The sequence below is a fragment of the Scylla paramamosain genome, unplaced genomic scaffold, assembly GCF_035594125.1.
Source record: "Scylla paramamosain isolate STU-SP2022 unplaced genomic scaffold, ASM3559412v1 Contig84, whole genome shotgun sequence".
Classification (NCBI taxonomy): Eukaryota; Metazoa; Arthropoda; class Malacostraca; order Decapoda; family Portunidae; genus Scylla; species Scylla paramamosain.
In genome coordinates, this window is record NW_026973749.1 from 287501 (window position 1) to 302500 (window position 15000).

The following is a 15000-nucleotide window of genomic DNA, read 5'->3' on the forward strand; positions in this document are numbered from 1 at the left end:
TTGTATTTACAAGCCCATTTATTGCAATGTGACGAATAATTAAACTGAAAGTAATTATATATATATATATATATATATATATATATATATATATATATATATATATATATATATATATATATATATATATATATATATATATATATATATATATATATATATATATATATATATGAAATTAAAGGCATTAGAGAATGCTCAGTTCTATAGTTTATAGACATTAGCATTTTATCTCATCATCCTGCTGCCAGCTGCATCACGCACTCAAAGACGATATCCAAGATTCCTGGTCAGAGCTCCAGTGTCATCTACTTTCAGGCTCCCCAAGATTTAGTGAATACCTCGAGTACTGACATGTCACGATCACACGTGGATATGGATACTTGGGCAGTGTGTGAGCTTTCAGATGTATTGCTTCATCCAGACGAGTTAGCAGCACAAGCATGAAGGAGGGTGGATCTCACAGCTGTTCGCTTTTGTTGAGATCCTTACCAAGAAGCGGTGACATCCAGAACCAACAGCAACTACGATATCTTTGTGGTCTCTGGAGCCTTTGCTTGTTGTTGTTTCGTTGTGTAAGAGGTTATAGGGAACATCCTGTGTCCTCCCAGTAACCACACGAAAAGACAGGTATCTTACTAGGAGTGGTCAGAGAGTTGTTGTTGTTGTTGTTGTTGTTGTTGTTATCAGAACCACAAACGGAGGAATGTGGATGTGTTGTATTACTGAACAACAATAAAGAAAGAAGAATAGATGAGTCAGGCCACCTTGGCAGAGATACTCAAAAGGGACTTTCATGTTTTGTGCCGTGAATACTTTTTATGGCTAGACTGAAGTGGTACTTATTATTTTCTAAGTATATCCTTGCTATTGTTTTTAGGTTTGTACCGCTGAATGTTGGGAAGCTTTTCACTTATTATTATTTTATTTTCTTATTTGATCTTGTTATATATGTAATTGTGCTTGTTCGTTTTATTTTGCTGCAGGTGTTGTGCATATTTAACATTCTCAGCGTTTCAAGTGTGTTCTGTTTTCAGTGTTGTTTTTCATGTATCCATGTGTTCTTGCTTGGAGGAATTTGACACGTTTTATTTATGACATTTCGTGTTTTTCTTCAGTATTTATTCTTTCCTTTTTTGTTCATGTGTATGTTGTAACTCATGCAGTAAAGGATTTGTGGTGGTTCTGTTCATGATGCTTCATTTTTAGCTCTTTTTAGAATAGTCAAGCTGCATCACTTTCTTATGTGGATGTTTTGATATTTTCAGGAAAGGATGGCAGGTGGTGCCGCGGTGAACACTGCCAACACGTGCAGGAGGAAAGTGAGTACCTGCTTCATTACATCATGTGCACTCTGTTTGGAACTCGCTGTTAAACTTTTTTTTTCCATGTCAACCGAAACCTGTCACTGTTGCCTGCCTTTCTCCTGTCTGCTTCCCACGAATCTATGAAGGAAAGAAAGGATGTGCTTCCATGGTATCGTGTCAGTAGTATTATCCATTGAAGGATTAGTTTAAGCCTTTTTCCAAAGCGTTGTTTTTCTCTCCCATTTTTGTGCCTTCCCAGGGTATATATATGAAAGAAGAAAGAATGTAAATTTAGTCTATAATGTTCATTGCAACATCTTACAGGGAAAAAGTCTTTAGTGGATTAACCGTAAATCTTTTTCTAAACTATAATTTTTGTATTTCAGTCTTCGTGTGCTTATTTTAGTGTATGCATAGAGGAAAGAAGGATACGAAATCATATATTTTCTATAATGGTGTCATCTTTTTGTTATAAATATTTACTTGGAGATTCAGTTGAAACCTAACAATTAGCTATCATTTTTCCGCTCATATATTTTTTTTCCGTATATATCTTTTGTATGTACGAATATGTGAGTGAAGAAAGGAAAGATGCAATTACAAAAAAAACTTTCCACAATAACAGGAATATGCACTTGAGAACTTTTTAGGTAACAAATATCAGATCTTCTAATTTATCCGTTTATTTATCCTTTACTGTGTTTTACCGTTATGTAGATTAATAACATTTTGCACGTTATGATAAAGTGTGCTTGGAAACTGTTACTGTAACACATTTCATTTAGTGTGAATTTGGTTTCCACAAAAAAAAAAAAATAATAAAATAAAATGAAAAAAAAAAAATAGAATAAAATAAAAATCTTTCCTTCTATTTACATTTTCTTTGTTCAATGGGGAGTTTTCAGAACTATTGGTTGTCACCAGGTGGCAGCACAGACACAAACTCTTCTCTTACATACAAGCAATATCAGATATACCTACAGTGTTATTCTATTTATATGAAGATGCAATAGGCTTATATAATATATTTTTCTATGTAATCCCTTCTAAGTAGTAATACAAGTAAAATGAAACTCTTTTCATGAACAAATGTATATAATTTGTTTTTTTTAGTGAATCGGCATTTACATTTATTTGGTCATCTTAAGATTTCCAAATGAATACACTCTTGATTGGAAACGTCTTAATCTAGACGACAGTAAACATAAAGGCAACATGTCTGTGACAGTCAAAAGTCCAAATTACATAGATCTCCTTCCTAGTTTATGGAAACGGCAATTTTAATAAAAAAATTGGCAACTCGAGTGTCCTGGCGATAGTAATGCTGTATCTCTAACCAAAACAAACACCTGACTCGGCCGCGCTGGTTGAACTTAAGAAACACGTTGTCGGACATGAAGTTGAATGTTGCTGCGGTGCCCATCTCCACTACGCCCTAAGCAATGGATTACGGCAGCTGGACACTACAGCAGCAGCAGGATCGCCTGAGAGATGTTTGTTTTGGTTCTCGATTACTTTGCCTTGTCGCTCGCTTCGTGAGAGGGATGCTAAAATACCCAGAAAAAAAAAAAAAAAAAACTAGAGCCATATATCACGATGTTACTGAGTAGGTTGTGTCATACTATATAGTACAGTGTGATTTTTTATTTTTTTTCATTGTCCAAATCAATAGTTTTTATACTTGTAATATGTTCTATTCAGAAAATGCTAGTATTTTACTCGATAATCACACACACACAAAAAATGATTTGACCACATTCTCTCAATATTATCCATACCGGATATTGAAAAGTCGATACGTCATTTCAATAGTATCATGATGATCAATGTTCTATGCATCTTTACGCACCTGGGATTTACTACAACAATATTCTAGCTCTCTTTCCTACAGTTAGATGAGCAGCAACGACATCTAGCGATTTAGTTCCGATAACTCCCCATTGGTATTGATATTATTTTTGACTCTGATTTCCCGGGAAGCGTTACCACCTTGATATTTGTGACCTAACCTAAGGTAACTTTTTAGCGTCATAACCTTTGTTGCAGCTTTATTCAAGTAAAATCAAAGAGAGGAAAGCTTGTACTGTTCTGTGAAGTGTTGTTATTTGTCTGTGTGTGTGTTGATTGTCACCTTGAAAAGTCAAGGTGACGTGGGCCTTGATGACTAGAGCCGGCCCACACTATTTGTCTCCCTTTTTTTAGAGGCTCGTCGTTGTAGATTTCTGAAAATATTAGTTTCATCACTTTTTTTATTTTCCTTGTCATCGAATGAAAGAAAATTTATGATTTTCTTCATCATTTAGTAACGTATTGAATATCTTTGGAGGGATTATTCCCCTAGCAGAGCGAGATGGTTCTATTTTTGTTACCGCACCGCACACTATTTTTGTACACCCCACCGCTCCCGCCTGGCCCTGGAGGGTACAACGATGATTTGGCCAGGAGCACCTTTTGGTGTCCATCGCATATAAAAGTTTCGATTTAAGTTTCGGAAACACTTCTTGGTTGTTAACTTTTGAAGGCGTATCTTTCTTATTTTATGTAATTTCTTCGTCAGACTCACCTTTTTTGCTGCATTTTGCATATTTCGATTTATCGACATGTGGGCGAAGGTTTCTGCCTCGCAACTCTTGCAACTATCGCCTCATCACTACAGATCGAGCTGGAGGGCGCAAAATGCACGAATTATTTGCCATAACTCACTTCATATACGGGATAGCCAGTCTTGGTTGACACCATCAGACTCAGACACTTTTTTTTTTTCTTTTTGTCTTGAGGGTTTAACACAGTCCTCTGATTTTGTGTTTGTCTTGTCGGATGCAGCAGCGGCGGGATCTTTTTCCTTCCTCGCGGCCAGACGACGAGGACTGGCTTTTTGCTGCTCCTCCTGACACACTCACAATTTACCGGTGAGTGACGGGGACGGAGCTGTTTTTGTAGCGCAGTGTACGTCCTTCCATTTTTAGGTTTACATTTAAGTGACGCCTGTCATGCTTGCCTATGTTATTCCATGTGCATGTAAGGTAAGGCTGCTTGACAAAGTGTCTGACTCACTGCAGACACTTGCTTTATGCTGTACTGTAATAAACAAGTAATTTCTCAATGTAAAGGAAACAGTGAGTCGCAAAAGTGCCTCTCAATACGATGTGGTAATAAAAAGTAGAATATGAAATAAATAGATAATAAATAAGTGAATAAATGAATAAATAAATAAATGGATGAATTAATGCATACCCTAGAGAACATTTCATACCTACTGAGCTTACCATAGCAAATACACTGATATGCTACAAAAAATGCACACAAGTATATGAAGATGGAAAAAAATGGGGGAAGTCTGTCTTGTGTTGTTATTTCTATGGTTACTGCTCTTCTGAATTTGCCATCAGCATGCGTCTCTCCTTCCCCACGCTGACGCTACACAAGACTTTCACCTTTATTCCGTTCCCTTTCAGTAGTCCAGGAGTTAAGCAATATCTTCATTCTTTCATCCCCTTCATTGGTAAACTCTGGAATTCTCTGCCTGTTTCTGTTTTTTCCCCTTCCTGTGACTAGTTGTTTTAAGAGTACTGAGGCACTTCCAGAAACATATTTAGATTTTTTATTGTTGACTTTTTTTTTTGTCTATATGTATGGAAGCGGCAACTGAAAAGATATTTTTTTGTTCCTCTGTTAGCCATTCACCAAGAAGATATGAGAGTGTGAGTATAAATAGTGGCTATATGCAAATGTTAGAATACCATTTTATACTGACTCTAAATTAAACATGTGTTGCATTGTTTACTCCAGTGTTTCAAGTTGAGCCGTCTAGTATCTTTTGCATCTAATTGATTTTTGTGTTCGGCTATTTGAATTTTTATTTCCAAATGAAGTTCCATGTTTTTAAGAAGCATAAAGGGTTGGAGGAAAAAAAAGCTTTCCTGAGTTGTAATAGGTGAATGTTAATAACAGTAGTAGTAGTAGTAGTAGTAGTAGTAGTAAAGAGCAGGATTATCAGCTGCAGTGACACCAATTCAGTTTTCCTATTATTTATATTTTCTTACTATTATTCCACACCTTGTCAATCCACGCAAGGAAAAAAAAAAGAAAAAAAAAGAAAACATATTAAAAAAGTGAGAGGCAAGACCAGCAAGTGAAACACGCCCTGCCTTCTCCATAGACTTCACGTGTTTACTGCCGCGCTTCCTGCCTCATAATTATAGTCTTACGCTGGAGGCGCTTAATGTGGTGCATTTGTATGAAAGAATTTACATTTACTTTTTGCCATGAATATTTCTCTCTCTCTCTCTCTCTCTCTCTCTCTCTCTCTCTCTCTCTCTCTCTCTCTCTCTCTCTCTCTCTCTCTCTCTCTCTCTCTCTCTCTCTCTCTCTCTCTCTCTCTCTCTCTCCAGAGGAATACAAAGGAATGCAACGGAATTCCAAACCTTGAGGTATTGACGAGGCTGTTTGGATAATTATTCTACATTAACTATTATTGGGAGATACAGGATAGTACAGAAGGTTCCTTCCCACCAATCCCTCCAGCAGAAGCTGACAAGATACAGGAATTAATACCACGTGGTATAGAAAAAACCACATAGAACTTGAGAGAATAGTGAGGGAAAGAGTTGTGGTCTGTCTACTTTTGTTTGTGAGGGAGAGTGTAAATGCATGATAGTTGTGTGATGTGGTGTGTGCGTAGCGCAGGTGAAGGCACAGTTTGGTTGTTGAGGGGTGGTGCAGCATCCTTGCGTTGCGCTTTCCAGGGAGGCGGCAGTCAATCAGGCCACAGCTTCGGTCACTGGGTCTGTGTACCTTCCCTTTAGAGGCTGCATACACAGGTTATCCCCTGCAACTTTGACCTCTAGTACTTAAAATCACAAAGTTGATCAATAACAGGAGAATGCGGACGAAGAAAATGAGGATTACATGTGATTACAATGGATAACCAAAATAGAAACACTTCCACAGGTCTTTACATATCGCTTTGGAATTAATTTAGATTAACTACCATTTAGTAATGTAAGCTAGATCAGTGTATGACTTCTGCCAAACTGACACGCCCTTGTGCTTGTGCTGGCGTGGGAAAACCATCGTGCAGTGTGGGAAAAACTGACTGCATTTTGATTGGAAAGAATGAAGTGAGATTTTATCATTATTCCTATGCAAAAAAAAAAAAAAAAAGAGGAGGAGGAGGAAGAGGAGGAGGAGGTGGTGGTTGTGGTGGTGGTGGTGGTGGTGGTGGTGGACGTGGTGGTGGTGGTGTTGGTGGTAGAGTTCATAATTTTTCTGTTCCTCCTCCTTAGGGTGAATTGTAGATTTTTTTCACTCTTCTCAAAATTGCACAAGTTTTTCTTTCTTATTGCACAAAATAAAATAAAAAATCAATATTTCCGAAAAGACGGTATTCAAATTTAAGAGAAAGAAAGCTTTTTCACTTGTCTTATTCATTGTGACGTAACATTCTGAGGTAATTTGTGCGCCCACAGGCAGAGACAAAAGGGTGTTTGAAGTGGACGCTTTTGCTAATGCCGTTATTACTCTCTAGTGCAGTGGTTTTCATCTCTTTTCAGGCCACGGGCCACTAACAAAAACAAAAAGAAAATGTGGACCCTTTCAATTTTGTTTTAATACAACTAATCAACACTGCAGTTCGGTGGCCAGTGGCCACAGGCACGGTGGTCCACAGCACTTGACGACTCGTGTAGCCGCGTGGAAGCTGACAGAAATGAACAGGATGGCTCGTCACCTTGACGCGTATAGTACAAGTATGTTCTCAGGCCCTAGTCCCGGATGGCGGCGTGAATCTTGAACATTCGTTGTAGATTAAACTTAGAAGTGACTCGAAGTATTAGCTAACAGCTACAACTTAGACTGTCAATGGTTCTCTTAAATAGAAATGTAATAATAGTAGTTATATATTTTGATCAAATTGTTCATACTGAATTTTCCATTTAATTTTTATCAGCAAATACAGTAGGCATCCTGTGGACCACCCTAAAGAGTCACTGTGGACCACCAGTTGAGAACCATTTCTCCAGTGTGATTGTTTCATGTGGAAGGGTCAAATAATTTAAAAGGACTCTTGAGGACTCTTCGGGACTGAATGTAATGCAGGTCTTGCGAGTGATGCTCGTCAGAGAGAAGCATGTGTTCTTTAAAATTTCAGTACTTTTTTTTTTTTTCTGTGCGTTGAGTTAGGTATTCATTTACTTTTATGATCAAGTGTCATCTGACTACCACTTAATGCTTCCTTGAACTGCCTTACTACGGTTCTTTTCATGGATAAAAATTCCAAATAACGTGTTACATTTCATTGGTGGCATGATTTCCCTTTAAAATGAATGCAAAGCAATCAATGTGGCACGTTCCATATCCATTATTGTGTCACTTTATTATGCATACAAACACTCCTATTAACGTATCACATCCCGCCCCTGGTGTGATTCCCCTCACCATGAATACAAAGCAATCCAAACGCTACAGTTCAGCCCTGCTCATGAAACACACGCTCTGATACAACTAGGCTTTTCACTTACTTTCAGCCCTTGTTTTCTCTTTAATAGTGCGAGAGTTGACTGGCCTCTTCACTCTTTGATCCCTTTCACAGTTAAACTCCGTAATTCACCCTGATTTTTATCTAACTTCCCAAACTTGTTATGACTTGAACTGATCATATATGTTTACTCACCTCCGTATGACTTGAGTTGCTATAAGAGACGAGTATCAAGACACCTTCCTAACTAAATGAACCAACCTGATTTAACTCTCTTTTCCATCCACTCTTTACCATGCGGAAATTAAGTGGTATTGTAAACTGTAACCAAATTGTTACCCTTATGATCTATTCTAGACTCTAATAAGTGATCTGGAGACTATGATAATAACACGCTCCCTCCACTGCACACCAGCTGTCCGTAATGTATCATGTCCAGTGGCTGTTAATATAAACTGACGCTCTATTAACCTGTCATCACTAATCAGTAATCATTCACGCACAAGCTCATCCTCGTCACCACAATATCACCGTCACCGTCACCATCACCACAGCTTACACAACACTCCACCATGATTCTGTCCCATACGTCACCCCCGCCACAAATAATTATTTCTAATTAATCTTCCCTCCGTCACCACCACCACCACCACCACCACCACCACACCTCACTCTCAACTTCTCCCATTTTCACGAGCTCCTTTCTTCTCTTCCCTCGCTCCACCATCCTACATCCTCTCTCCCTTACGTTCCATCCTTCCTTTTGCCGATATAATGCTTGCAACAGACGCCCCTCCTCTTCCTTCCCCTCCTCCTCCCGTCCCGTAGTATTAGCAGGGCCTGGTCTCCCCTCATAAGCAGGGAGCTGTGGGAGGAACTGGAGGGATGCTTAGTGGAACATGTCGAAATAGCGTTGCCTAGCCGCCGCCGAGTATAGGAGTGTATTGAGGGTGCATTATCTCGGTACAGTGGCGGTGAACGGGGAGATGGATCGGTGAGTATGTTCAGGCGCAGATAGAGAAATGTGTTGTTGGTCTGACGAATTGATTAATGAATAGGTATCTGGTTGAACAGGTAGAGTTATAGATAGATGGCTGGATGGGTAAATGGTTAAATAGATCGACTGGCTGATAAATAGATATATAGATGGACAGATGGATGGATAGATAGATTGATAGATAAATGAATAAATGAATAAGTATTTAATTAGATATAAAAATAAATAGATGGGTAGATAAACAGTTTAGTAAGTAGAAAATAGATTAGGTAAATAGACAGACAGACAGAGAGACAGACAGATAGACAGACAGACATACTGAATTAACGTGTCGTGTTCTGAGATATTGCAAGGAATTGGTTTATAAATTGTACTGTAAAACTCACAAACATTTTCATATTTTAATTAATAACTACTAATTATTTACATTTCTTAAAATTCAAAATTTCTCACTCACATTCATCTTTAAATCATTGAAAGTTATTATATGTTACCTTATATCTCTTCAACATATTCACTGATCAACGCAATCATCGTGCAAAACACAGACAATATCACATGCACAAACACAACAAATATTCAGTCGGCGCCATTAATGTTCAGTGAGAAAAACACACATGATATCAGCAACACATCAATCACTATAAACATTCCATTTCTTCTTTCTTCTGACTTATTTTATCTTCACTTCTTTCTTTTTCCTTATTTTGTTTTCTTTCGTCTTTTCTTCGTTTTTTTTTTTTTTTTGACAGTGCAATATATATTGTGGTATGGGGGTCACCACAAACGATAATTCTTCAAATTAGATTGATGTAAGTAGTGGCGTTCCTCAGTGTTCAATCTTAGGACCGATCCTTTTCATAATATATATCAATGACATAGACGAAGGAATCAGAAGTAAACTGTCAAAATTCACAGATACTGAAATTGCTAACAAGACTGACACCAAACCAACGTCAAATTTTGCAAAATGATGTATACACTCTCATTGAATGGTGTGAAACGTGGCTTATAACTTTGATTTTGATAAATGCCACGTATTGAATATAGGAAATAGCAATCTGCTGGAAAATTATAAAAAGTAATCCCCCATCAATAGTTTGGATCCTGAGAAAGATCTGGGAGTTTTAGTGACAGCAGATCTTAAACCAAGCAAACACTGCACCGAAGTCATTAAAATTGCCTATAAATTAATAGTTTTCATTAAGAAGATCTTTCACCTTCAAATCTGAAAAAAAAAAAAATTGGCCTTGTACAACTCACTTGTACCTCCTCATCTTGAATATAATGTACAGTTTTTGTCATCCTACTACAGAAGGAATATTGAGAAATTAGAAAAAAAGACAATACGAAGTAGAGTAACGAAAATTACTTGAAAGCTTCGCAATTAACCCTACAAGGAACGTCTAAAAGAACGAGATCTATTCTCCCTATCCAAACGCAGGCTAAGAGGGGATCTGATATTGCTTTACTAAACTTTTAAGGGTTTCACAAATATGAGACCCGAATTCTTCCTAAGACTCAACATGTCTAATATTACAAGAAACAATAGCAAATAATAGGTAAGCGATTTCAAACAAATGAAGCCAAACATTTTACTTCAATCGTGTCATAAATATGTGGAATTGTGTTCCATCAAGCGTCGTTAACTCAGGTACTGTACACTCATTGAAAACCTGTCTTGACAAGTATGTAGACACTAATTCCCGGTTGTCATTGTTCATGTCTGAATAACGAACACGTTCACTCCGTACTGTCCGTGCTGGCATGTAGATTGTATGTGGTAGAAGTAGTCCTCCTCTCTTTCTTAGTTTCCTCTCACATTCCATGTTGTTTTTTATTTCTATACAACATGGTACCATTTCCTTTCTCAGGTGAGCCTTGCCTGGAGGGATAGGGAGTGGGGGATGGAAGGACCCTTCTTCTGTGCTATCCTTTGCCTACCACTAATAGAGTAGAATACCCAAACACCACCTAAACAGTCACCCAAACAGACTTGTAAGAACCTCTTGGTCTGTTGCTGTTTGGACTTTTTTTTTTCCTGCAAAACAAATAGATTCTGTACATAAGTAAGAGAGAAAAAAAAAAAACAGTAGAAAATATAGATGTAAATGCCAATGACACCGTGCATTGCATAAAAAAATAAAGAAAAAAACAAGGTCTCCATCGTTACAAATACTGAACTATCAAAACTTACAACTTACAAGATACGACACGGAAATAAAAGGACACAAACCCGCTACACTACAATGATGGTGCTGGTGACGATGATGACGGTAATGATAATAATTATAATGGTAATAATAATAGTAATAATGATTATAATATATAATAATATATAATAATAATAATAATAATAATCATAATAATAATAATAATAATAATAATAATAATAATAATAATAATAATAACAACAACAACAACAACAGTACCACTTCACTACGTATCGTCTCACGCGGGGAGCAGGGGTGGGAGGGGCACAGGTCTTTCTTCTTTTTCATGCAGTATTCTTTTTTTTATACCTATGAAGCATAAACACACTTGCAGCCTCCGCTGGTCCCCCTACCCTCTCTCCCTTAATCCCTCCCGACGCCGCCCTTCCTCCCAGTCGGAAGCTTTCATCCTGCTGATAGGTAGTAAAGCCTGTGTGAAGAAGTGAGTGCTTCACCAGCTTTTTCAATGACATAATTTGATTGATGTCTATGTTGAGAGTGGACGTGAATTACGAATAAAGCAATCCGTGGTTCTCTGGGCTGAGTCATTCTCGTGCTGCAGGATGGACAGGTGTAATGTTGTGTTGTTGTTATTGTTGTTGGTGATGGTGGTGGTGGTGCAGCACAGGGGAGGGTTCCAGGAGGCGACTCCAGACACAAGGAATGCCCGCCTCTGTAAAGTTCTCTGATCTCACCTACTGCTATTTGCACTCCACGACATACTCCCACAAGTCAACAATTATCTAATTATCACTGTGGGCATGAACGCTCACTTTAGAATCAGCAGCAGTTTTTCTTATTGAACTTTTGGTGCTGCATGAACACTGGAGGGGAAATCATGTGTTCAAATATATCTTGTTTACCGTTGGGGTTTCATGGCGTAGTGACAGTCTTGGGAACCCAGTGTGTGTGGGATGCCAGCGGTCATATCCCATAGAAAATGAAATAAATAAATAACGTAATGAAATTAATTCACATCATAATTCTTTAATACATACTGGCGTGAACATTAGATGGGGAAATAGACCAACTTTACAAAAAAGATGGGGAAGATGGGGAAATAGACCAACTTTAAAAAAAAGAAAAAGGGCCCTCGTGGCCCAGTGGGTAGAGTGATGCACTTGGAGTTTGGCGTGAGGGAAGTGAGGGGCGCGTAGGTTCGAACCCCCCTCTCGGAACTCACAAAAACCTTCAAAGAGCATCCCTCCATCACCATGTGTGCCTCAAACACACAGGTACGGTGATGGAGCTGCCCACGGGGAGGAGGGGAGGTGAGTGCGCAGCACCTCCCTACCCCTCCCCAGGGGAGGAAGGCACCGCCTTACCGCCCCCGGGAGAGCAAGGGAGGTGAGTGCACAGCGCTTCCCTTCTCTCCCCTACCTAACCCTGGCAAGTCTACGGACTACCAGGCAAAAAATAATAAAAAAAAAAAAAACATAAAATAAAAAAAAACAAAAAAAAAATAAAAATAAAGGTAAGTGCATAGCACTTCCCTTCTCTCCACCTAACAGGAAAAAATAAATAAAAAAAAACATAAAGGTGAGTGCATAGCACTTCCCTTCTCTCCCAACCTACCAGGCAAAAGATAGAAAAAAAAAATAATAATAATAAAAATTAAGGTGAGTTCATAGCAGTTCCCTTCTCTCCCAACCTTCCACGCAAAAAAAAAATTAGATAAATTAATAAATAAATGAAATAAAATAAAAGAAAATAAATAAATAAAGCAAATAAGTAAATAAATGAATAAAATAAAAATAAAAACCACCCTACCACCTCGGACCTCGGGAGAGCAAGAGAGGTGAGTGCACAGCACTTCCCTTCTCTCCCCAAGTCTACGGACTACCACACCAAAAAGATTAAAATATATATAGGTATAAAGAAAAAAAAAATAAAATAGAAAATAAAATAAAATAAATAAATTAAATTAAATTAACAAAAAATAAATAAAGTAAAAACCAAAAAACTCCTACTCCCCCCGTCAATAAAAGTGACTGAGTCTGGCAATCAACAATAAATAATAAAAATAAATCAATACCAACCTGACTGATCCTGACAACTCCAAAGACCACCACCCCACCTGTGAAGCACGGGAGGTGAGTGTGCAGCACCTCCCTACCCTTCCCAGTCTCCCAGTTTGACTTTGACCAACAATCTGACTCATTCTAGCAACTCCAACTGTACAGACCACCACCAGTACTCCAGTACTCCCCACCCTGGCAACTGATCCTGGCAAGGTGAGTGCGTAGCACTTCCCGTGACTCATCCTGGCAACTCTAAAGACCCACCATACTGACTGACCCTGGGAAGCACGGGAGGTGAGTGTGCAGCACCTCCCTACCCTTCCCAGTCTCCCATCAATCTGACTCATCCTACCAACTCCAAAGAGCAACTCCAACTGTACAGACCACCACCACCACCACCCCTCTGATCTTGGCAAGGTGAGTGCGTAGCACTTCCCTTGTCTGACCCTGACTGACTGACCCTGGCAGCTCAAAAAAACAAACAACCTGCCTGATTTACAGATATGTAATCACCAAACTGACTGGCCCTGGGGAGCATGTGAGGTGAGTGTGCAGCACCTCCCTACACTTCCCAGTCTCCCAGTTTGACCTTACTCATCCTGGCAACTTCTAAGAGCAACTCTCTGACACTGTGACTCTGATCCCTACATCCCTACATCTTACCCTGTCCAGGGTAGGTGAGTGCGTAGCACTTCCCTACCACCAGCCTGACTGACCCTGGCAACTCTAAAAACAGCCATCCTGACTGACTTACAAATCTTACTCTAATCTGGCAACAGACCACCAAATTGACTGACCGTGGGGAGCATGGGAGGTGAGTGTGCAGCACCTCCCTACCCTTCCCAGTCTCCCAGTTTGACTTCCACCACCAATGTGACTCATCCTACCAGCTCCAAATCTACCACCACCACCACCCCTCTGATCTTGGCAAGGTGAGTGCGTAGCACTTCCCTGGGCTTGACTGACTGACCCTGGCAACTCCAAAAATAACCAACCTGACAGATGTTACAAATGTAACCTGGGGAGCATGTGTGCAGCACCTCCCTACCATTCCCAGTCTTCCACCAACTTGACTTGAATTATGACTGGGGAGCAGGGGAGGTGAGTGTGCAGCACCTCCCTACCCTTCCCAGTCTTCCACCAACCTGACTTGAATTATGACTGGGGAGCAGGGGAGGTGAGTGTGCAGCACCTCCTACTTTCTCCACTCTGTCTACCCTACCACCTACCAACTCAGACCATCAAACTGACTGTCTTAGAACAAGAAGAGGAAGCAACGCCATCAGAGGAAGAAGAAGCAGCAGCAGCAGCAGCAGCAGCAGCAGCAGCATTACCGCCATCAGAGGAAGAAATCAAGAAAAAGAAGCACAGAAAAAGAACTACCACCACTGCTCTCAGAGGAAGAAGCAGCAGCGTCACCGCCATCAGAGGAAGAAATATATATATGTAAACTACGACTGGTCAAATCTCCGTTGGCGCCAGGCAAAGTTCGACCTGTGATAGGCTGTGTTTAGAGAGAGAGAGAGAAAAAAAAGAATTCCTTGAAAGGAAACTACGCTAACTCAGGGGAGTCAGTTAGGGGACTGACTGTGAAAGTGCCAGGCAAAGCTGCTGCTTCAGACATCCACACTTCAACTTCAACAATGCATGCGAGAATGTTGCTGTATTATTCCTCCTATTCCTTCTTCTTTTTCTTCTCCTGCAGAAGACTGTCTTATTACTACGTAATTTTTTTTCTCATAATTTATTGAATGTTATTCTATTTATTTCTTTTTTTCAGTATTTCCACCTTTTCTAAATCCATCCATCCTTTAAATTAAATAAATTTAATAAATTTTTGTCCACTTGAGCCTTGGACAACTGATTACAAAAGAATTACATGAATATTTGACTTTTTTTCTTTGGTCTTAAAACGCCACATCTCAAACACATGAGGCGCGGGTTGCGTTTGAGTGTACTGTAATATACCAATATAATACATGAATTT

At 39.2% G+C, this 15000-nt stretch overlaps 1 protein-coding gene across 7 annotated transcripts in view; it reads left to right on the top strand.

The window, feature by feature from the left end:
- LOC135098821 (circumsporozoite protein-like) overlaps positions 1-15000 on the top strand; it is a 132522-nt gene that overhangs the window by 18318 nt on the left and 99204 nt on the right. For 6 of the 7 annotated variants that reach the window (XM_064001211.1, XM_064001216.1, XM_064001212.1 and 3 more), the window contains exon 2: positions 1269-1322. The exons of the other annotated variant lie outside the window; for it this stretch is intronic. In XM_064001211.1, the coding sequence (XP_063857281.1) occupies positions 1269-1322 (54 nt within the window). The remainder of the gene's footprint in view (positions 1-1268; positions 1323-15000) is intronic. 7 annotated transcript variants of the gene reach the window in all.